Source organism: Felis catus, chromosome X (genome assembly GCF_018350175.1).
Source record: "Felis catus isolate Fca126 chromosome X, F.catus_Fca126_mat1.0, whole genome shotgun sequence".
NCBI classification, from domain to species: Eukaryota; Metazoa; Chordata; class Mammalia; order Carnivora; family Felidae; genus Felis; species Felis catus.
In genome coordinates, this window is record NC_058386.1 from 13,158,118 (window position 1) to 13,183,108 (window position 24,991).

Consider the following 24,991-nt stretch of genomic DNA (forward strand, 5'->3'; position numbering starts at 1 on the left):
AAAGCAAGGGGGAACAGTGGCTCAAGCATGCTAGCCAATGGATTTGTTGAAAAGGAAGCACATAACCGTATACGTGTGTGGGTATATGGGGATATGTGCTCATACACACACTCACACACACACACACACACACGGTGCAAAGAATAGTCGACAAAGAATTAACCTTGCCAAAGCTATGTAATAGTGGCACCTACTGGTAAGATCACTTCCTGTCCCAAAGTATTACCTTAGGAAAGAAAACCCATGATTTGCCTGCACAGCCATTTCAGCCATTAGTCAGGAAATATGTTTGTAATAAAGCTTCATAAGGAACTCTTCGCTAGTATTAGGTCTTCTGAGCATAAGACTTAAAAGTACCATCTGGCTGGGAAGTTATGGTTCATTATGGTCTGAATTGCAAGCTATAAAAAGGAGTGAAGAATATCTCTATATCCTTCCGTGGAGTGATCTCTGGCATATAGCGTTAAGTGAAAAACGCAAGATACAAAAAATTGGGCAGAGTATGCTATCATTGATCCAAGAAGGAGAGGGGGTTACAAGTAGACATACAGGTTTGCTTGTATTTTGTAAATGGAAAGAAAACATGTTTAAAAAAAATTAATGACTACCATAAAGGAAGGGAAGGAATGGGATGGAGGAGAGAGGAACAGAAGTGGATTTCTCAAAATCAGTGGTTCTCAATGGGGGCTATTTTGCCTGTGTCCCCAGGAGATGTTTGGCAAGGTCTGGAGGAATTTTTAGTGTCTCAGTTGGGGGTTGGGAGGAGTGTAGTACTGACATCTAGTGGGTACAGGCCCTGAATGCTCCTGAACAGCCTACAGTGCTCAGGACAGCGTCCCCCCACCCCCCATCGACACAACAAAGCATAACCCAGCCCAAAATGTCAATAGTGCAAATTATATATCTAATAAGGAACTTGTATTTAGAATACATAAAGAACTCTCACAACTTAATAATACAAAGACAAGGGTTGCCTGGGTGGCTCAGTCAGTTAAGTGTCTGACTTGGGCTCAGGTCATGATCTCACGGTTCGTGAGTTCAAACCCTGCGTCGGGCTCTGTGCTGACAGCTCAGAGCCTGGAGCCTGCTTCGGATTCTGTGTCTCCCTCTCTCTCTGCCCCTCCCTAGCTCACAGTTTGTCTCTCTCTCAGAAATGAATAAACATTAAAAAAAATTTTTTTAATAATAATAATACAAAGACAAATAACCCAACTTGAAAACAAGCAAAGGACTTCAATACACGTTTCTCCAAAGATGATATACAAGTGGCCAATAAGCACCTGAAAAGATGCTCAATATCCTTAGCCATCAGGGAAATGCAAATCAAAGCCACAAGATACAACTTTACACTCACAGGATGGTTATAATCAAAAAGACAGATAGTAATGGGGTGCCTGGCTGGCTCAATTGGTAGCATGCAACTCTTTATCTCGGGTTGTAAGTTCAAGCCCCACGTGAGGTGTAGAAATTAAAAATAAAATCTTTTTTTAAAAAAAGACAGACAATAACAAGTGTTGAGGCTGTGAAGAAATTGGAACCCTTAGACACTGCTGGTGGGAATGTAAATTGTTGCAGCCACTTTAGAAAACAGTAGGACAGTTCCTCAAAAGCTTCAACATATATTGGAGCACCTGGGTAGCTCAGTCGGTTGAGCGTCTGACTTTGGCTCAGGTCATGATCTCATGGTTCAGGAGTTCGAGCCCCACGTCGGGCTCTGTGCTGACAGCTCAGAGCCTGGAGCCTGCTTCAGAGTCTGTGTCTCCCTCTCTCTCTGCCTAACCCACTCTCATTCTGTCTCTGTCTCTCTCAAAAATAAATAAACATTAAAAAAAAAAAGCTTCAACATATAGTCATCGTATGACCTACAATTCCACTCCTACGTGTATATACCCAAGTGAAATGAAAACATGCGTCCACACAATAACTTGCACACCAATGGTCATAGCAACATTACTCACAATAGTCAAAAAGTAGAAACAACCCAAACGGCCATCAATGAATGAATGGATTAATAAAATGTGTTATGTCCATATAATGGAATATTATTCTGCACTAAAAAGAAACAAAGTACTGATAGATGCTATAACACAGACAGACCTTGACGACATTATACTAAGTGGAAGAAGCCAGTCACAAAACGCCACATATTGTATGATTCCATTCACATGAAGTATCCAGAAGAGGCAAATCCATAGAGACAGAAAAGAGATTAATGGCTGCCAAGGGCTAGGGGTGATAGTAGCCTGGGGGTGTCAGCTAAGTGGTATGAGGTTTCTTGTGAGGTAATGAGAATGGTCCAAAATTGACTGTGGTGATGGTTGCACAGATCTGTGCATATGATAAAAGCCACTGAGTCATACACTTCAAACGGCTAAATTTTACGGTATGTAAACTGTATCTCAGCAACACTGTTGAAAACAGCAATCATGGGCACCTGGCTGGCTCGGTAGGAAGAGTATGCAACTCTTGATCTCAGGGTCATGAGTTCAAGCCCCATGTTGGAGGTAGAGATTACTAAAAATAAATAATAAATAAACTAAAAAAAAAAGCGATCACAATGGTCAGGTATGCACTCTCACAGAGGTGGGTACGAGGCACAGAAGGCAGAGGCAAGAAAAGAAAGGAGGTCAGGATACACTTCCCAGGATGAGTAGGAAGTTGTCAGTCATCAGGTTTGGTTTACTTTTCTAATTAAATTTTTCATTGGTTTTAGTGAGATCCCATGGGAAGGGAGGTTGCAGGAAGGGGGACATCTCAGGTATAGGGAATACATCTAAAAAAATCGTTTAGATTGTCCAAACATAAACCCCCAAGTGCAGAAGGGATGGGGACACCAGACGTGAATTACAGCACTCCCTTATCCATGGTTTCGTATTGTCGGGGGTCAGTATAGCTACATCGCAGCACCTGTGTCAGTCACCTAACCTCATCGCCTCACATACACATTTTAGCAGCTCACATCCTCACAGGAAGGAGGGTGGGTACGGCACAGTAAGACATTTTGAGAGCCAGAGAAACCACATTTGCGTAACTTTCATTATGGTACCTTGTTATCATCGTTCCATTTGATTATTGTTGTTGTTCATCTCTTATTGCGCCCAATTTATAAACTATCACAGGTATGGATGGATAGGAAAACATAAAGCATATACAGGGCTGGGACTGTCTGCAGTTTAAAGCATATACAGGGCTGGGACTGTCCGCAGTTTCAGGCAGCCCCTGGCGGCCGTGGCACGTGTCCCCCATAGATAAGGGGGGACTGCTATAGCAAAGCCGCAGGAGACACAGCGCAGTGGCCTTCAGTCCCAGCCAAGAACCTTGGACTGAATATTTCCTAGGAAAAGGAATCCGTGGAAGATGAGGAGCAGCGCAAAAACATTGTCACGTTTTTCTCAGAAAGACCGATGACTGCCAATGTGGAGACTAGACAGACGGGCGAGGAGTCCAGAGACAGGACAGCCCATTTATTTATATTAGCTGTTATAAATTGTTGTCACAGTCGATTTCATCGTTTCCTAAACATTAAGCTTGAAAACAGACGCAAAGAGAGATCAGTCCAGGACTGTGTCTTTCTTCAAGGCACAGCTGACAAGAGGGACTATTGAGAACAAAGCAGGTTGATACAAAAATAATAGTAGCAGTAGTGATAATAATAATAAAATCATATCTAACTTAAAATGTCCTGATGTTGTAAGGAAGAAATAATAATAATAGCCCCTTGTGAATTTAGGTCAGAGCTGGAAACAAAATGACATTGACCCAACCCAGAAAGATAAACAAGGCACTTACCACAGGAACACGGGCATTTGGCTCAAATTCTGTGGAATCAGCATCTGAAGATTAAGAAATGAGTTCAATAATTCACTAATATTGCTGAAAAACAGTTTAAGTAATAAGAATTTTTTTTTTAATAAAAGTTATTAGCAGGGCACTTGGGTAGCTCAGTCGGTTAAGCGTCCGACTTCTGCTGAGGTCATGATCTTGCAATCCGTGGGTTCAAGCCCCAAGTCCGGCTCTGTGCTGACAGCTCAGAGCCTGGAGCCTGCTTCAGATTCTGTGTCTCTATCTCTCTCTGCCCTTCCCCCACTCACGCTCTGTCTCTCTGTCAAAAATAAATAAACACTAAAAAAAATTTTTACGGTTATTAGCAAACAGCAGGCTTACCTTTCAAGTTAAGGCAGTTTCTTGCAAACTCTATCACTGCTAGTTGCATCCCGAGGCAAATCCCTATTTGAAAAAGCATATATATAAAATGGATGAACATATTTTGTATTGCTTCATATTTCCCATTCATTTGCTTACTGTCAGTCTCCTCCATCTAGAATGCAGGGTCGAGAGAGCAAGACTGCCTGCCGGGTTCACTACTGCAGCCTCTGCACTCAGAACAACTGTGGCAGAGGCAGGAAGGGGGATTAGACGACTTGGACTTGAGGAAGAAGGAATTCAAGGTCAGAAAAGGGCAAGGGAAGACAGGGCAAGGTCCAAAGGCAAATCTGCCTCCTTCCAGAGGCCTCTAAATAGAGGCATAGGTGTGGGCTGCACAGCTGTGCCAGAGCACCTGATTCCTTCCGAGAATATCTAACAACACCCCGACTCAAGAGGGAGACTTCACACTCCCTCTTCTTGGAGGGCAGCCTCAGGCTGGCCAGCGGGCAGGGATCTGAGGAGTGGGAAGCCTGTGTCAGGCTGCTGGGCCCAGAACAGCCCTATAACCTCCCCGCTGAACACCGGCATCTCCAGGCGGGCTGGAACATGGTGGAGAGCAGGGAAGGGAGATCCACAATGGAAGCCAAGAGAGCTCGATGAGGAGAAAAACAGACACCTGTGTAGCTCCAAGCTGTCACATGGATGGGCCCTTCACCCGTCTCCACATCCACCAATTCTGTCCGCTAAACAAATGCCAAGGAACACTCCAGATGTCATTATAGACACATCTAAGGTATACAAGGGACTCATCAGAGAAGAGCAATCCACATACTTGGCACACCAGAATGGAAGTTGGTGGGCATGAAACAGCTGGGTGCATTGTGGGGGGGCGGGGGGACTTCAGAAAGTTCCATATGGCTAAGACATAAAGAGACACTGTGGTAAAGAGAAAGCTAAAGAGTTGCAAACTATTCTATGCAGTGAAATCTGAATAACACTAAACACGTTTGGACAAAAACCGAACAAGATGACTTCGGAAGAAAACAGAGGCCCACATGAGCTCAGACTGGGCCAACAGAGCAAGGTATCAGGGTATCTGACTACTCCTGGCTTCTCTTTTGAAAACGGATTGCAAGTGGAGAGCATCTAGGAAGCCACTCAAAGGACAGGAGGCAGTGGGGAAAATGAACAATGTGCTGATATAAAAGGCACCGAAGCCAGTCCACAGGGTCACAAACCCACCAGTACAGCCAAGCACAGGGTGAAACACAGCCTGTCCCCACTTTCCTTCCCACACCCCCCAGCCCCTGCCCGATTTGATTTCCCAGCTGCACGGCTGTCATTACCCCATCGAGGGGCCAATTCATCTGGGTTCACCGGTCCAGAAGCCACGCTTTGCAATTTGAGCAAAGGCATCAAAAAGACCTCGCTCGCTCTACCAAATTTTAGCAGAGCTCTTCCTGTGACGTTGGATGGTCTGACTGTATTATCTTTTCTAGTTTCAAGCAGTGAAAACACGGATTTGGGCTCTGTGGCCGACTATTTGCTACTTGAATGTTCAAATCCGAGTTCACACCCTTCACGTGAACAAACCCTATGAAATGCTAGCCCTACTAGATATCAACAATCTAATAAACTCGTAGTTAGGATCCATAAACATGAGTTTTACCCAGGAAAGGGATCTTCTTTGTCCGTGCCCAAGAGATTGCCTGGAGTTTTCCCAATGTTCCTCGGATTCCGAAGCCTCCTGGCACAAGAACGCCACTGCAATCGATACAAGACGAGGGTGAATTTGACGTTGTCTTTATTTTTAAAACTCTTATTCTCAGCCGCTCGTGTTTACTGATCCCAAGTCCAACACTTGCCATGGTTGCTAGAGAATATGCTTGAGGTCTATTTTCAGAATTGATGACATGATTTCATCATGTCCTGAACTTTCTTCTTGAAATCCTCCCAATGTTATGAAGAAGATGGAATAACTTTTCACAACTGACTTCAATCTATATTTTCTGATAGGTCTTGGTGGTCTGTGAGCATACATAGTGACTGAGAAAACTCAATTTGCTTTAAAATGCCACTGAGAGAATTGTCTGAATAAAAATAGGTTAAGGTTCTTTTAAAAGTACTATTATAGGGGCGCCTGGGTGGCTCAGTCAGTTAAGCGGCCGACTTCGGCTCAGGTCATGATCTCACGGTCCGTGAGTTCGAGCCCCGCATCGGGCTCTGTGCTGACAGCTCAGAGCCTGGAGCCTGCTTCAGATTCTGTGTCTCCCTCTCTCTCTGCCCCTCCCCTGCTCACTCTGTCTCTCTCTCTCTCTCTCTCTCTCTCTCTCTCTCTCTCAAAAATAAACATTAACAAAATTTTTTTTAATTTAAAAACTGCACCAAAATTAGGAATTGAGGTAAATCCAATCATTATGGAAAAAGCACAATGGCATTCTGCTAACTGGTCCTGGACAGTCCTCAGCACTCACTCAGCTTTGCATAGCTTCTGCCAAGCTTCATGGAATTTCACCGGGTCCTCGGTTTCGGTGGTCTGCTCCAGATCAAAGGAGTCTATGTACTAAAAAACATCCAACAGATTAAAAGAACATTTAAGAAAAGTGATACTCAAAAATACCAGAGGCATCTAACATTGTGACCCAATTATTCAATAACTACTTATTATGCAAAAGAGAATGCTGTGGAAATAACTGGAAGCCGCACTTAATCTAGACCCAGACACTGCAGGAAAGATGGGAAGGAGCACCATCGGGAAAGTCTCTAGGGGCCTGATGTCCAAGAAGCTCAGCCCTGGAGGATGAGCATGCGCAGACAAGTTGGGAGGCCATCAGGAAGGTGTGTGGGAGACACGGGGAGGTGGGGTGGGGGTGGAACAGCTTGTATGAAACCTCAGAGTAAAGACAGAAAGGGGTGGTCACTCTGGGGCCCTCAAAAGACACTCCACTGAGGGAGAGGAGAAGGAGACACTTGAAGCCATTGGAAGGTCTTAAGGAACACAGAGAACAGAGAGGGATTTTAGAAGGATCACTGTGCTACAATGTGGAAAATGGAGGGAAAACGGCAAACCCGTCGGGAAGCCAGGCGAGGTAAACACAGAAGCAAAGTGGTCTGAAAAGAATATGGCAAGACCATGATTCAAACAGTACTTCGCAGAAGCGAATGTCAACAAATTCTGTCAACTGAGCAATCACGTACAAACTACTCCTAGGTACATAACAGTCCCTAGAGACCTATACTATTCTAGTATTTATTCTGTAAAAATTACTATCTGAATATATCTTAACATACAAAATTTTAAAGGCTTTATAAAGTTTGCGGTCTAACAATTTTTCTCTTGCTGTTTTCTTTTTTCTACGAGGGGGTGGGGGACTTGGATGAGCAGGAAGAGCAAGAAGAGAAGTAAGTACTCCTTGGAAAACCACAAATCAAAAGTGATCATGAAAGGAAGGGGCTAGACAGGTGAGAGAAAAGTCACATAGGTCCTTAGTTGGAAGTTATGAAATTTCTCAGATGTATAAATGTATCTTTTTGGTCATTATATAAAGGTTCACCATTTAAATCAAGATAATAAGGCTTGCTTAAACCACAGTATAACTGTATAGAATATCATTAAGTATAACATATATATAGATAGATAGATAGATGCACATACATACATATATATGCATATATATGTATGTGTGTATTTATCTAGAAAAATATACACATATGTGTGTATTTGTCTAGAAAGATATGCATTAAACTGGTAATGACAGGTACAAGAGAGAAGTAGGATTTCAGGAAGGAAGGACCTTCTACTTTCTGCCTTTCATATGACGCTTTATTTAAATTTCCTACACTAAGCATGTACAACTTCCATATCTAACAAAGACAAAGAATATACTCAAGCTGCAAATATGAATTCCCCCAGACCTCCCATACATCTTTTCCCTTTGCTGACTTTGCTCTCTCTCCTTTCACTGTATTAAATCTTAGCCACAAGTCCAGCTATGTGCTGAGTACTGTGAGTCCTGGTGACATCAATCCTGGAGGCTGTCTTGGGGATCCTTCGACACAACCTGCCTCTGAAACACGAGATGTCACAGCGAATGACTGAAATATATGGAAGAACAGCTGGGGCTCACCATCAGATTCAACTTGTGGTTGATGGCCAACGCAGAATGTTCTAGGGCTTTGAACACAGAGGCGTAGCAGTCCCTGAGCTTGGTGTATTTGCCAACCAGGGCTATGGAGCACGTTTTCTGCAATCGTTCATACCTGAGATGAAAGACAAGTTTAAAGGTTATATGCATGTAATATAACATCACAAACACAATGACAACCACTGTTCTTTTCCCAAGGCACTTTTTAAAAACCTTAAGGGCAGATGAGCCTCGAACTGGATGTACTTGACTCAAATCCCCACCCCACCCCCAATGAATGAAAATCTGTGTGCCAACAGATTGCAAAATCATAAGAAACCCCAATATTGGCCTATATAAGCCGGCACAGATATAAATCCAAGGAAAGAGTATCAGAGAAAAAGCTAAAAGCATTAAAAATAAAAAAGCTCTCCCCATCTCATAAACATGAGCTGCCCTTAAATTCGTTTATAAGGTGACACTGTATAAGAAAATGCGTTGTGAATGTCAACAGGAAACATTTCAATATTAACTTTGTAAGGTGACATTATATAAGAAAATGCGTTCAAACTGTCTAATGTTAAAAATGGTTACAGTCCCAGCTGGCCCACAAAAGCCAGGTTATTCGTGGCATGCCTGAAGAATGGCACTAAGAGAACTCTTTAAACTATTACAAGCCATTTAGATCAGTTTTATGAGACAATGCCATTCTACATAAGATGCTCAATCACATTTTACCATTAAAGACACGACGTTTACTGTTGCTTTTGTTACCAAATCTGTTCAACGAACCTGAAAATTGTTTGGTCTGGTACTACGTACGTAGAAATGTCATCTAGGGGCTGAAGATGATTAGGGTGATCCCCAAACACCTTAGAAGAGAAAGGTTGCCATGAGCGGGAGTAGTCCTCTTTCCTACCAACATCTGCTAAGTGTGCCAGAGAAATGTGATCGCAGGCAGGTGAGGAGGAGAAAAAGGCCTAAGAAGCTAAGGAGTCAAAACTGACAGTAAAGGTGGCTTTCTGGGAAGGTGACTGAAGCACCTGGGAAAAGCCTACTAAATCTTTAGCTCGCTCCTGAATTTTACGTCGCTCTGGAGATTGCGTGGCTGCCCGGGCTTCACCCCATCGCTGCAGAAAGGACACAGGTGACAAAGCAAGTGGCATCGAGGCAAGATTCGGATACCAAGTCAGAGGGAAGCGCTTCCCGCGCCAGATTTGGCCCCAGGGAACTGGCGATCATGACCCCATCAGAGCACAGCGGCTGGGCTGAGCCCTTACCCTTGGGTCTCACCCCTCTATTGAAAGAGGGACGTTGGCTCCGGTCCCAGGAAGGAAGCAGGACTGGGGTCAACACTACCAGCTCCTCCTTCTAGTCACTCAGTCTGGTCTATCCGGGGGAGGAGGAGTCACTCGGCCGCTGGGTGAGACAGGGAAGTCCACTGGGCCACCCGTCCCCGGGAGAAGGGCTGCCATTGGGAAAGGATATGTATCCTGAGCCCACTCCCCTCGTACTCTTTCCCTCTTGGGGCTGCAGGCGAGGCTCCCGGAGCCCTGTCCAGACCAGCCCAGCTCCCACATGCTCTCCACTCAGCCATTAACTAGGTGTGAGAGGCCAGCCACAGAGGCTGCCATGAGCCACTCCGTAGGCTCACCCCACAGGCAGGTCCCCGGGGAGGCGAAGCCACCTCCAATTTGGGCGGAGGTCCCAGGCGAGCTCTGCCATCCAGTTCAGCCAGGGACCCCTGGCCTCTGAGCAGCACTGGACTTCCATGAATGAGCCTGCCCTGTGACCTCGATTTGCTTTCTTATAGCTGTCTACATACCACCATTACCAATAAACCAACAGCCCCACAAGGGACCGATGCTCAGTATCCCTTTTGCTTAAAGACCGCAGTGAGCTGAATGGTGGCCTCCAAAGACATATGTCCCCCAGAACCTGTGGATGTGTCCATATTTGGAAGAAGGGTCTTTATGGATACAATTACGTCAAGGATCTCAAGATGAGATCATCCTGGATTAGGATGGGCCCTAAATCCAAAGACAAGCATCCTTATGCAAGCAGAGAGGAGGAGGGGAAAAAGAAGGAGGAAGAAGAGGAAGAGGAGGAAATGGAGAAGGAGAGGAGAGACACAGAGAAGGCCATGCAATGACAGAGCCGGAAACTGGGGTGACATGGCCACGAGCCAAGGGACACCAGGGATTCCCGGCAGCCCCAGAAGCTGGAACAGTTTCTCCCTCAGTGCCTCCAGAAGAAACCAACCCTGCTGAAGCCTTGATTGTGAATTTCTGACATCCACAACTGTGAGAGAATGAATTTCTCATATTTTATGCGGCCCAGTTTGTGGTAATTTGTTTCAGCAGCCACAGGAAACTAATAGGAAAACCAAACCCTGGCTTTAAAAAGCACAGCAGCATAGAGTAATTTAGAGTTATTTCCAATAAAAAGAGTTAAACATTCAAATTTCTAGTGCTTAAAGAGGATCAGCCCCAAGCTACTCAGAAAATTCCTGTAAAGCGACTGATTCCTTAACTGTATCGTCATTCAGTAGAGCACCTGAGTTCCGAAACTGCACTTTATTCCTGATTTTACTTGCCCCAGCAATTCTAAAACTCTTTTTAAAGTTTTGAGTGAGAGGGCAAGAGAACTTCAAACTACTGGTCATCTACCAAAGGCAGTCATTTTGTCACCATCAAACCATTTTAATTATTGTTATCAACCTCAGTAACACTGAGGAACCAATACCCAGGGCCCAATGCGAGATATTAAGGTCTAATGTGTTTTCTCTCATAATTATCTCAATGTGGGTACTAGTATCCCCCTGTTATATATGGATGCGAAAGCAGGTCCAGAGAGGTTGAGTAATCCACCCAAACTCACACAGCTAGTGAGAGGAAAAGCTGGGGCCTGAATGCAGAGTGCCTGATGCCAGAGCTTACATTTTCTTATTGAGATATAAGTGACATATAACATTATATTGGGTTCAGGTATACAACATAATGATTCAATATTTGTGTATGTGTGTTTGTCACTGCTGCACCTGTTGCCTCTACCTAAGTTGCACAAAAATCCAGCAGTCAGGACTTCACAGAGTTAGGCCTTGTCTACATCTAGTAAAACAAACAGGTGATAGGGATTTAATTTCCATATGGCTTCAAATGAGACAAACCTTGCTGAAATTAATACCATTGTCTTAAAGCTAGAACCTATCTATCTGAGGTTTTGATAACAATGCTGATAGTTAATAACTACAGGAGGGAACAATAATGATATAGCCTAAACTTCTCATTCAAAGGGATTTTTGGGGTGCCTCACTGGCTCAGTCAGAAGAGCATGCAATTCTTGATCTCGGGGCTCTAAGTTCGAGGCCCACAGTGGGGGTAGAGATTACTAAAAAACAAATAAACTTAAAAAACAAAGCAAAACAAACAACAATAACAAAAACCTGTGACATTTAAACCTGTTTAAAATATTCAGAAACGGGGTGGCAGGGATGAAAAAATATATATATTCGGAAACTGGGTGCCTGGGTGGCTCAGAGGTTAAATGTCTGACTCTTGATTTCGGCTCAGGTCATGATCTCATGGTTCGTGAGTTCGTGCCCCACGTTGGGCTCTGTGCTGGCAGCATGGAGCCTGCTTGGGATTCTCTCTCTCCCTCTCTCTGCCCCCCTGCTCATGCTCTCTCTCTCTCTCTCTTAAAATAAATTTTTAAAAAAGGAAAAAAGTTTAAAAATATAAAATATGTATTCAGAAAACTAAGAAATAAACTAATAAATCAAAATGCTTCCAGAATTAACAACAACAACAACAAAAAATCATTCCAGAATCCAAATTCTTTCAATTCACTTTCATTTAAGTAGAAAAAAATCAAAAGCCCCAGAAATCTTCAAAGAATATAGCAAAACACTCTAACAATGTGTTAAAGCTTTAGATAAATCCAGACCAAAACATATACAGACAGAAAGCGGAATGTGACATAGATATCCTTCAAGCTATGTCTCAGTCCTACCCCGAAACCCAAGAATTATTCAAGATTACATTAGTAATTCCTTTCACGTACCTGTCAGCCATATTTCTCCACTTGAAAAGCAAATTACTTGCAGAATCACCAATGGGCAGATCCAATCTCTCTTTAAAATATTTGACAATGCCTTGTTCCTCCAAAAGCACAGGTACTCGATATGTAGAAGAAACATCATGGATACATATGACCTGATTAATGATGATAAAACACCATATTTAAATGGAACACCTCAAATATGCCTCAAGAATGAGCCAAAACTCAAGAAACATGGTAGTTCATTTATATTGATTGAGGAAAAGCAAGAGCCCAGTGACCCAAACAAGAGGCAGAATTAATACAAGCTTACTTTGATCTAATCATAAAACTCTTTGAACTCCTTATTCTAAATTGGGAAACGTGGATGCTGTGGTAGCATATATATATATATAGCATATAAATATATATATATATATAGCATATATATATGTAGCATATATATATATAGCATATATATATAGCATATATATATATAGCATATATATATGTAGCATATATATATATAGCATATATATATATAGCATATATATATATATACATATATATATATATACATATAGACTTTGCTCTCCATTTCTGGCACAAAGCTTTAAAAACCTTTGGAATTTCCTGACAGGGGTAGGGTTATCTTTGTTATGCTAATTAAGTGACTCATGGTGGCCCCTAGATGGCTTCAGGATGGGAGTTGGTCACCAGAAAACCCAACCAAGTTAGGCTAGAACTTTCAGCCACTTGACTTCCGAGGACAGCAAGGGGGCTGGAGCATGAGTTCAGTCATGTGACCAATGGTTTACTCAACCAAGCCTATATCATGAAACCCCTATTAAAAAAATTCTGGACAGCAAGACTCAGGGGACTGTCCCGGTTGGTACACGTACAGATGTACCAGGATGGTGGCACAGCCTGACTCCATGGGGACAAAAGTTTCTGCACTTGGGATCCTCCTAGGCCTTGCCCTACGTATCTCTTCATCTGGCCGTTCATTTGCACTCTTTATAATAAAATGACAATAGTAAGTATAGCATTTTCCTGAGTTCCATGAATCGTTATAGAGAATTATCGAACCTGAAGGGGTTATGGAAAGCCCCAAATTAGCACTCAACCAGGCAGGAGTGGAGGTGGCTTGGGGACACTGGAAACTTTGGTGTCTGAAGTCAGGGGGGAAGTCTTGTAAAGAATTCAGCCCCCAGGGCACCTGGATGGCTCATTCGGTTAAGCGTCCGACTTTGGCTCAGGTCATGATCTCACAGCTCGTGAGTTCGAGCCCCGCTTTGGGCTCTGTGCTGACAGCTCAGAGCCTGGAGCCTGCTTCTGTTTCTGTGTCTCCCTCTCTCTCTCTGCCCCTTCCCTGCTCATGCTCTGTCTCTCAAAAATAAACATTAAATTTTTTTTTTTTAAACAAACAAAAAAAACCTCAGCCCTCAAATCTGTGGAGTCTGATGCTCACTCCAGGTAGTTAGTGTCAGAGTTGAAGTGCAGGACCCCAGCTGGTGTCCGAGAATTGGTGTTGGAACACGGATGCTTTATGTGTCAATATCTAACACACAAAGCACAAAAAACAACAGAACAAAACCAAAGTGGCTTGATGACATACAAATACAGGAGAGTCCTTCAAACCTGCCATCACATTTTTCAAAATAGTTCAGACGTGTGTGCTGACCCTGAAGCATTAGACAGGAGGCTGTGCACGAGACTGCCTCCAGAGATACTGAAATCCAATTAGAGGGTTTTAGGCTTCAAAGAACCCAGAGCTAATCTGAAGAAAACAAAAGGTTCCTGCCAAACCTCACCCTTTTCCTGAGTGCCATTCATATCACTTTGTAAACTATAGCAACTCTGATCCCTTACACCTAAGCCTCGTTGCAAACAAGAGACAGATAAGAGAATGAAAGAAAAAAGAAAAAGCTCTCAGATACCCAAATGGAAAGTCCTGCAGGACAGAGGACGTGAGCCCAAATCACCGTACAGTTTCTGTAGCAATGAATTGAACTGAGAGCACTGATGTAATCAGAAGTGATAGTGTGAATGTCAATGTAACGTGTGGTCTGGATGGAGCAAGCTGTAACACATACAAAGGAGAAATCGCAGTGAAAGCAGTAAGTGTCCCGGAAAGACAAGATAAACAGACGATAAGCAGGCTTCACATGGTTCTCTCTCTAGAGGTTTGACTGTAAGTTAAAAAGCCCACCTGGCTTTGTACCTGTAACTTGAGGAGTGATTATGCAAGGAAACCTGTGATCTACCTAAGGAATCAGGAGTCTCTCACATTGTTCACTTCAGGGCAAGGGAGCTGTGGCTGGATATGAATCTCCCAAAGCTTTCATAAATGCCATGAAAAGTAATATGATAATTGAAGAGATGCAAAACACTAGCATCAGCAGAAGTGCCTACAAAGCAATAAAATCGAAAGAGCAGCACTAACCTGTTCAGGGTTCACATGACAAAACATTGAAATCTTTTCCTTCACGGCCATTTCGATAGGCGTTGAACTCCGGCAGACAATCTGTCAACATCAGTTTTGCACAGGTCAGCAAGCAGGAACCCAGCTGTTCGTCCCACCATTAGTTTTCAGGAGGATGCTATATTAATCTCTTCTTTCAACCAGAGACCTGACCAAGTATGTACCTGTTCATTCTGGGTATTCCACCGGACTCGTAGAAACACCTGAGCACTGATATAAGCCAGTATAATCAAACTCAACACAAATCTACCAGTAAGAACTCAAAACGTCCAGGCGTCTCTAGTAAACAAGAGGGAAGGCTCACAAACGTTGCTTCTTTAGATATAAGAACAGAGCTTGGCCAGGGGTTGGCAAACTTTTTCTCTAAAGGGCTAGAGAGTAAACATTTTAGGTTTTGCAAGTCAAGAAGTGACTGTCCTGACTACTCAGTTGTAGCAGTGCAGTACGAAGGCAGCTGTGGACAAATGTAAGCAACAGATGATACCATGTTCCAATAAAACTTTATTTATGGGCAGGAGGCCTGCAGGCCCTTATTTGCTAACCTCTGATCTAGACTATTCTGGTGATAACTGGATGACCTGTGATAAATAAGAGCAGTGACAGCCCACCCTAGTGGGTCTCAGGAAAATCTCAAAGGTCCCACCTCACTCTAAAAAACCTAAGGACCATAAAAATGACAAGACGTTGCACTTGCCCAGCTGTCAATGTGGCCAATTGCATGAGGACCCTGAGGAGAACAGAGCACCAGTTTAGAAATGTGTGAAGCTACCCTCGAGGATATGGGACTGTCCCTCCCCTGGCCCCCAGAGACACGAAGTTCAATGTCAAAGGAACCATTTGAGAGATAGAAAGGACTTAGATGATGCTATAGATCAAGAAACGGAGGTCCTATTCCAAGAAATTTACTCACTCTCCTTAACTCACCAGATCAGGAGACAGGCCTAACCCTCTCAGCGCACGGACACTGTTTTGTGTGGGTTTGGTTTTTTGTTCTCCAGTAGCACTGGGCTGAAAAGAGATGGGTCACTGTCAGTATATTGGATATTTAGCTCGTCTGGATAATGAATGGCTCCCTAGCTTAAAATATGGAATAAATAGGCAGAGAGTTTCTCTTTTGCTGTCCTGCCCACTGCTCCCTTGCAGTGTATTCAATAAACTTCTAACTCCTTTTTAAAAATGTGGAACAAATAGAATATCATAGGAAGACTTTTAGAAGTTGCTGTCTACAGGGCTGCCTGGGTGGCTCAGTTGGTTAAGCGTCCAACTCTTGATTTCAGCTCAAGTCATGATCTCACAGACTGTGAGATTGAGCCCGGAGGGGCAGGCTTTGTGCTGGCAGCGTGGAGCCTGTTTGGGATTCTCTCTGTCCCTCTCTCTCTGCTCCTGCCCCACACATGTGCACGCTCTCTTTCTCTATCAGAAAATTAAAAAAAAAAAAAAAAAGATGAAAGAAAGAAGAAAGAAAGAATTTGCTGTCTATATACTTATCTGGAAAGCTCACCTGTGGAACTAGGCTAACATGGATATTGCAGAAATTCTCTCTTTTTGCTTTAAACTGGAATTGTCTGAATGCTTCCACAAACGGCATCCCTTCAATGTCTCCAATGGTGCCACCCAACTAGGAATGGGAAAAAAAAAAACAAAAACACATGTGATCTTCCACAGTATATAGACTAACAGAAACATTATTAATAAACAGAGCACAAGACAGGGCACGCCAAGGTGGCTCACTTGGTTAAGCATCCGACTCTTGATTTTGGCTCAGGTCATGATTTCACGGTTCATGGGTTTGAGCCCTGGGTTGAGCTCTGTGATGACAGCATGGAGCCTGCTTGGGATTCTCTCTCTCTCTCTTTCTCTCTCTCTCTCTCTGCCCCTCTCCCCCCGCCCCTCCCCCACTCACTTGCGCGCGCGCGCACTCTCTCTCTCTCTCAAAATAAATAAACTTAAAAAAATAAACAGCACAAAAACAGAGGTTTATACACATACCAAAAATCATTGAATTGTATACTTAAAGCAAGTGAAATTTATGATATATAAATTAAGCCTCACTAAAACTGTTTGATATGATGAGGAAAAGCGCCGTACATTTAAGGAGATGAAACAAAGGAAAGAGAAAATGGAAACTAGAAGGTAAACTAAGAAGAAAGGATACAGTGTAACATAACCAGGTAAACAGATAAGAGAATAAGCAGAGAACATCACGAAGGGAAAAGAAAACGGAGCGCCTGAGTGGCTCAGTTGGTTGAGCACCCAACTATTGGTTTCAGTTCAGTTCATGATCGATCCCCGCATCCCATTCTGCACTAGGTGTGGAGCCTGCTTGAGATTCTCTCTCTCCCTCTGTCCCTTCCCAGGCTTGCTCTCTCTATCTCTCCCCCCGCCTCTCTCTCTCTCAAATTAAAAAAAGGGAGGGGGGAGGAAGAAAGCGAGGTCAAGGAGGGCTCTAAGAATGACCTGACTCTTGGGGTGCCTAGGTGGCTCAGTCAGTTGAGCATCCGACTTCAGGTCAGGTCATGATCTCCCAGTTCGTGGGTTTGAGCCCCACATCGGACTCACTGCTGTCAGTGTAGACAGCGTAGACAGATCACTGCTTCAGATCCTCTGTCCCCTTCTCTCTGCCCCTCCCCTGCTCATGTGCTCTCTCTCAAAAATAAAAAAATAAAACATGTAAAAGAATAAAGAATGACCTGATTCCCATGTTATAAGATCCTGTTGTGTGGAGACAGGGACTAAGTTAAGTAAATGAATTCTGCTATTACTGATTCACTTTACAGATAGTAAATCCCCCCATTCAAAAAAATGGGGAACCATTATAAAGCTGTCAACGCTTCATCTCACCAAGATTGAAAAAAAAGTTTAAATTTTTTTTAAATGTTTACAAAAAAAAAAAAAAAAAAAAGAAGAAGGCTTTAAGAAAAGGGAATGCAGGGGCGCCTGGGTGGCACAGTCGGTTAAGCGTCCGACTTCAGCCAGGTCACGATCTCGCGGTCCGTGAGTTCGAGCCCCGCGTCAGGCTCTGGGCTGATGGCTCGGAGCCTGGAGCCTGTTTCTGATTCTGTGTCTCCCTCTCTCTCTGCCCCTCCCCCGTTCATGCTCTGTCTCTCTCTGTCCCAAAAATAAATAAACGTTGAAAAAAAAAAAAAAAAAGAAAAGGGAATGCATAAGCAGATAAAAAGATCCACAATACAGGCCACTGAGGAGTGAGATCAGCTAGTTCCTAGGGGTGAAATACCTCGTGCTCTCTCTCTCTTTCTCTCTCACTCTCTCTCCCCCTTTTCATGTGTATACACACACACACACCCGCACATACACACACACCCCTGCATGCAGCTGAACATTTCTTTTTGCGATGGTGATATTACTAGAATTAAACAACTGCTATTAAAACATGCTGGCTTTCTGAGTCAGGTAGTGCCGAAAGAATATTCCTGACAGTGTAATCCTTTGATAAATGTTAGCTTAATTTACAATGTGCTTCCAACAAGTAAGGCATTTTAAAGTAAGCATTTACTTTAGGATAAAATTTGCCTTAACCTACGCATCCTCACCATATTTAAATACTTAAAGATATCACCTGGATTTTAAAATTAATTCTTTAGCATGTGACAATCTACTGCATGCTCAGCACTATAAATGAGGTGCTGAGAAGAATTTAAGACAATGTGCTCTTCAGGAGCTCAGAATTTAGCGACAAAAATCGAGCAGAGGTAAAGAACAATAATCAAGAGTAAAACTTAGACACTAACTGGAAGGATCCGGACGCTGAGGAGGAAAGAGATCATGGTGGGCCCAGTCCCAGAACCCACCATCTTGTCTGGCTTCAGCTACCTGACTAGGTCTGAAATCTACCAGCCCTGGCCTGTCTTCCCAGCGCAACTGGGTTTTGGAGCCAACAAGTCCTTGACATCCCGGATGGCTCAACAATTACTCAAACTTACCGTGTCCCAAACCGAACTCCCCCCACCCCTGGGCCTGTTTCTCCGCGTGTCTCCTCATCTCAGCAAAAGCGTCTCTTCCCACTAACTGGTTCAAGCCAGCTGTCTGGAAATCATCCTTGATCTCCGCTTTTCCTCATCCAACTGAGTCCAGCGGGTCATACCTGTAAAACCTCTTGAAAATCTCTCTCCTGCTCTCTATGCCCACCGTTACCACCTTAGACACTCATGCCAACACCACCTTTTGCCAGGATTATTGCAATAATCTAAACTAGGGGGTGGTAAACTACAGCCCCACTGTTTGCTTTTATATATAAAATTTTATTGATTGGGGGTGCCTGGGTGGCTCAGTCGGTTAAGCGTCCGACTTCAGCTCAGGTCACGATCTCGCGGTCCGTGAGTTCGTGGGCCGACGGCTCAGAGCCTGGAGCCTGCTTCCGATTCTGTGTCTCCCTCTCTCTCTGACCCTCCCCCGTTCATGCTCTGTCTCTCTCTGTCTCGAAAATAAATAAAAACGTTAAAAAACAAAAAATTTAAAGTTTTATTGATTGGCCAAGGGTATGCCCATTTATTTATATACTGTCTGTAGCTGCTTTCACACTACAATGGCAGAGTTGACTCTCTGACCCTCAAAGGTAAACATATCTACTATCTGGCCCTTTATAGAAAAAGTTGGCTGACTGCCCCCCCTCCCCCTCCAAATGGTCTCCTAGCTTCTCTCCTCTCCTATCCTACAATTAAATCATCTGTCACACACCAGCAGAGTGACCTTATAAAAACTCAGAATATTAAAACAAAACAAAACCTCACAATATATCTCTTTTGTGTTTATACCCTCAGTAGCTCACTGCTTCACTAAAAATAAAATCTAAATTCCTTTAGGCAGCCAACCCAAAACCCTACATGATCTGGCCTTTGCTTAGGGTTCTAATCTCATCTCACGCCCCTGCTCGCCGCCCTCCCCCCCCCCCCTACTCCCCACACACCCTGCCTGTGCATCAGCCCCACTGGCTTCTCAGGTCTTCAGATGGGCCGCTCTCTTCCTTCCTGCCCCTTAAGCTCTCTTACCCTCCTTCTTTATTTATCTACACCTATCTCTTCTTTATCCTTCAGCCTGAAAGGCTATGTCTTCCTCAGAAAGCCAGACCTTGCCACCCACCTAGAGTAGCCTCCCTCCCACTGCTCCCTGTCATAGCACTGTCTGTGCCCTTCCTACTAACTCAGCACCAGGTGCTGTTATTTCGCGTGCACACTTGTTTCCTGCCACTAGCTATAAGCCCCAGGAGAGTAGGAACATACCTGCCCTGTTCCCTACCCTATCTCTGGCATAAGCCCAGCTCCCTGCACACAGCACTGGGGTTGAAGGGGTTCAGGACAGGTCTCCCAGAAATATGCCACCTTGCCATGATTATTTTGAATTAAAAGCAATCAAAACCCAGCAGATTCAGGAAAAGTTCTTTACCTCCCCATCAACTGCCTAAATTTACATTGGGTAGTGCGGGATCCCTGTACCGGGAAGAAAGTTATTCCCAGAGATCCCCTTTACCTGAGAAACTTAGCTGCATAACAGGGAAGTCCGTTTTCCAAACATCCCCTCTGTCTCCCTGCAAATGGCCTTCCTCCCTTTGTATCCCCTAGGCCTCTACTCCTCTCCTCGGTTCGGGGTGTCATATAAGCCTCATTTTGCCTGACTGCTTGGGAATCTCTCATGTTTATATGGATTTTCTGTACGTATGTAATACAGCCTTTGATTTTCTCCAGTTAATCTGTTTCATGTCAATTGGATTCTTAGACCAACCGGAAGAACATTGAAGGGTAACAGTAAAATTTTCCCTCTCCAACAGGGTTTAGCTTAGCAGTCATCTCAGGGCAGAAGGGTCTCAAAATTCAATATAAGCCCTAGGTAACAGCATTCTAGTACCTGTTACCATAACTGCAATGGAATCAAACTAAGAAATCTCGAGACTACATTGTTACAGAAAAGAAAATGATTCTTTATTAATTTTAAGTCAGATAACAAAACAATTAAAATTCAAGCTTTCTGGGTGTGGCACAGATAGAAATATACGACCTTTCTGTAGGAGAATGACAAACTTAATTACGAAAATCCTAGAAATATCACATGCAATCAGGAAATTGGCAGGGGGTGAGGGGTTTAAGTGCTCACCAACTGCAAGGTACCAGAATCTAATGGGAAAATATTTTAGGGAAAAAAAAGGTCTGCACTGAAACTAAACCATATAGGGACATCTGTTTTTTCATAGGTGTACTCTGGTAATTTAAGGGCAATCTGAAAACGGAGGCAAAAAGCTTTAAACATTATCCACTTCTGCCCTCACATGGCTTACAGTGGTACTGCACAGTCTCAGCCAATTTGGAAGACCCCATGACCACTCCTCTGGCTCCTGATTACCATCATTGTCATCAGAAACCTTCTGTATTATTACTAGAATACTCCTAAGTTCATTATTTCCCCCACACAACAAGGAAAATATCACCCATAACAATGTTTTAAGACTTATCCAAAGTTGAAATCAAAGCAACAGCAAATTTATGAGATGTGCAATGTCTGTTTTGCCTTTAAGGAAAGGATTCTTCTTTTTTGAAAGAAAGAGAGAAAGAAAGAAGCCTTTTATTCCTTTAAGCCAGGCATAAATTATTTCAGGTGTATGCGGAGATAACCTGGACTAATACAAATAAAGCTTGTCAGCTCCACGGGTCTGAGAAGTAAGAGCCTCACCAAAAGGCTTTGGAGACATTTCAACAGCTTCTACACGCTTAAAACTGAAAATCAGCCTGGTGGTCTTTTTTTCAAAAGCTTAAATAGTGCACAAACACAAATGTTGAGCACAACTTAAAATGAGCCCAAAAGGCTGCCTGATCTAGTGTCCATTAAGCAAATATATGAATGTCAGGGTTATATGAAGAAGGAGCTTTGCTGGGGACAACTTGTCACAGTTTCTCTGTTTACAAGAAATTAAAAACGAAGATGAGGAGTCCTGAAGAGCAGGGCTCGGGTCATATTTGCCTTCCTATGGCTAACAGCTAGCATTGGGACCAGTGCCTATTCAGCGCCAAACTAATGTTTTTTAAGCCAAACCAATCAATTCAAGAACAGGATAAAAATTAATATAAAGAACAAAGGCATAAAAAAAGAACAATATGCAAGTACAGGCCTAAAATGTTTGCTTGTTGTTTGATGGGATGGAAATTTCAGTTTAATTTGAGATGTCATTGAGAATTCTTGATTTTACTGTACAAGTGGAATCTTCAACAATTGAGAGTCTAAATCTGTAGTATGCAACTTTGTAAAATGATGACAAAGAGAATCAGGTGTGCTGGCCCCAGAAGGAAACATAAAAGCTTTCTTCAAGGATGATTCTCAAAAAACAATAGCTAAGGGGCGTCTGCGTGGCTTGGTCGGTTAAGCGTCCGAATTTAGCTCAGGTCATGATCTCACGGTTTGTGAGTTTGAGCCCTGTGTTGGGCTCTGTGCTGACAGCTCAGAGCCTGGAGCCTGCTTCAGATTCTGTGTCTCCCTTTCTTTCTGCCCCTCCCCCACTCGCACTCTGTCTCTCTCTCTCTCTCTCAAAAATAATAAATAAATATTAAAAAAAATTTTTTTAGGGGTGCCCGAGTGGCTCAGTCGGTTGGGTGTCTGACTTCGGTTCAGGTCATGATCTCGTGGTTCGTGAGTTCAAGCCCCGCGTCAGGCTCTGTGCTGACAAGAGCCTGAAGCCTGCTTCAGATTCTGTGTCTACCTCTCTCTGACCCTCCCCACTTGCACTCCAACTCTCTCTCTCAAAAATAAACATTAAAAAATGTAAAAAAAAATTTTTTTAAGCAATAGCTAAAAAACAGACAAAATGAAAAAGAAGGGTTAAGAAGGCTCTTCTCAAGGTCAAATTGGGCTTATATGTTAATGATGTTCAAAGGCAGTTCAATTACATTAAAAAAATAGATTTACCCCTTCTCCTTTTCTGTGATAATTTATTTTTTAAAGAAGAGCAGAGGCAAAAACATGCATACACATGACCATTTGGAAATTTTCCTGTGATTAAGGTTAATAGTCTTTAAAAAAAAAAAGGCTATTTTTTGCCTTTCCTGTTGCTAGAACAGCAGAATCTAGTGAAAGTGCTAGACCAGCACTCTCCAATAAAAATTAAAATATTTAAAATTTGGTTTTTTTATTTTTATTTTTTGAGAGAGAGAGGGTGCAAGCGAGGGATGAGGCAGAAAGAGCTAGAGAGAGAGAGAAAGAGAAGCAGGGCTCACCCGAAGAGGAGGGGCTCACGTTTTTACTTAAAGTGGGGCTCAAGTTCACCCGAAGCAGGGCTCGAGTTCACAAACCGTGAATCATGACCTGAGCCGAAGTCAGATGCTTAACCAACTGAGCCACCCAGGCGCCCAATGTTTTAACGTTTTTAGCTGCCACATTCAAAAGAGTAAAAGTAAACAGGAGAAATTAATTTCAACATTATATTTTATGTAGCCCAATATATCCAAAATGTTATTTCATAGCTGAAAAGGCTCTAAAGAAACACAAGGAAAGAATGGGGCACAGGTATATCAAAATCTTAAAGAGCAGTCGAGCTGAAGTTAGAACTCACTATGATCCACCACAAAGGCTTGTGGCCATGCCGCAGCCAGGTCCCTACCACAGACCTGGAGCTGGCAGAGGCTATCACGGCATTGGCAGGGGAGCTGGCTGTAAACAGATGAGGTGAGGGGCTTACGGTGGACGCTGCGGAGGCTATGATGATTATAATGGCCATAATGATGGGGGCAGCTGGGTGGCTCAGTCGGTTAAGTGTCCGACTTCGGCTCAGGTCATGGTCTCGAGGTTCGTGGATTTGAGCCCCACGTCAGGTTCTGTGCTGACAGGTCAGAGCTTGGAGCCTGCTTCGGATTCTGTGTCTCCCTCTCTCTCTGTCCCTCCCCTGCTTGTGCTCTCTCTCTCTCACTCTCAAAAGTAAATAAACATAAAAAAAATTTTTTTTAAATAATGGCTATAATGATGGCTATGGATTTGGGTCAGACGGATTTGGAAGAGACCTCAATTATTGTTTTTCAGGAATGTCTGATCAGAGATAATGGAGGGGTGGCTCTACTTTCCAGAGCACAACGGGACATTGTGTACACACGCGGGGATTATCTTACACAGCTACTGAGAACGACATTTATGATTGTTTTTCACCACTCAACCCTGTGAGAGTACGTACTGAAGCTGGTTCTGATGGCAGAGTCGCTGGTGAAGCAGGTGTCGAGTTTGCAACTCGTGAAGATGCTGTGGCAGCCATGTCAAAAGACAAAGCAAATACGCAACACAGATACGTAGAACTCTTCTTGAATTCTACAGCGGGAGCAAGCGGTGGGGGCTTACGGCAGCCAAACGATGGGAGGCATGGGCTTGTCAAACCAGTCCAGTTACGGTGGCCTGGCCAGTCAGTGGCTGAGTGCTGGCTGTGGAGGTGGCCATGGTGGCCAGAGCAACATGAGTGGATAAGACCAAGTTTTACTGGAAAATTCCAGTGATTTCAAATCAAGCATTGAATAGGCAGCCAAGCAGCAGCGAATAGCAGCTACTATCAAAGTGGAAGCTGTGCATCTCTGGGAGTGAACAAAATGGGAGGGATGTGTAGCATGTCCAGTATAAGTGATGGAGGGGGAAAGTAATTGATCCTGATCACTGACTCGTGGTCAACATTTTTCTTTTTCTTTTGTTTTTAATGTTTATTTATTTTTGAGAGACAGAGAGCGTGAGCAGTGGAGGGGCAGAGAGAGAGAGAGGGGGACAGAGGATCCGAAGCGGGCTCTTGGGATGACAGCAGTGAGCCTGATGCAGGGCTTGAATCCACAAGCCATGAGATCATGACCTGAGCTGAAATCAGACGCTTAGCTGACTGAGCCACCCAGGCGCCCTGAGAGAGAGAGAATCTTAAGCAGGCTCCATGCTCAGCATGGAGCCCGAGGTAGGGTTCGATCCCACAACCCTAGGATCATGCCAAAATCAAGAGACAAACACTCAACCAACTGACTCATCCAGGCACCCCCAAGTTATTAGGTATTTTACATTCTTCTTTTTATGCTGTCTTTGAAGCTCAGTGTGTATCTAAAACTCACAGCACATCTCAATTAGGACGGGCCACACTTCACGTGCTGAACAGCCTCATGGGGCGAGCAGCTACCATATTGGAGACAACGAGGTTAACCTGCATAAACCAGAGGTGTGAGGACTTGTCCTACCTTCTTCCAGGCTT

General features: G+C 43.6%; 1 protein-coding gene and 1 pseudogene across 5 annotated transcripts in view; one reads left to right on the forward strand and one right to left on the reverse strand.

Moving 5' to 3' along the window:
- Nucleotides 1–24,991, reverse strand: part of CTPS2 (CTP synthase 2) — a 103,809-nt gene that overhangs the window by 57,492 nt on the left and 21,326 nt on the right. For all 5 annotated transcript variants that reach the window (XM_045050320.1, XM_045050322.1, XM_045050321.1 and 2 more), the window contains 9 exons: nucleotides 16,295–16,411; nucleotides 15,718–15,801; nucleotides 14,755–14,835; nucleotides 12,333–12,484; nucleotides 8,274–8,406; nucleotides 6,621–6,709; nucleotides 5,816–5,910; nucleotides 4,165–4,227; nucleotides 3,790–3,833 (listed from right to left, as the gene is read on the reverse strand). In XM_045050320.1, coding sequence (XP_044906255.1) covers nucleotides 3,790–3,833; nucleotides 4,165–4,227; nucleotides 5,816–5,910; nucleotides 6,621–6,709; nucleotides 8,274–8,406; nucleotides 12,333–12,484; nucleotides 14,755–14,835; nucleotides 15,718–15,801; nucleotides 16,295–16,411 — 858 coding nt within the window. The remainder of the gene's footprint in view (nucleotides 1–3,789; nucleotides 3,834–4,164; nucleotides 4,228–5,815; nucleotides 5,911–6,620; nucleotides 6,710–8,273; nucleotides 8,407–12,332; nucleotides 12,485–14,754; nucleotides 14,836–15,717; nucleotides 15,802–16,294; nucleotides 16,412–24,991) is intronic.
- Nucleotides 23,285–24,288, forward strand: LOC123383341 (annotated as a pseudogene).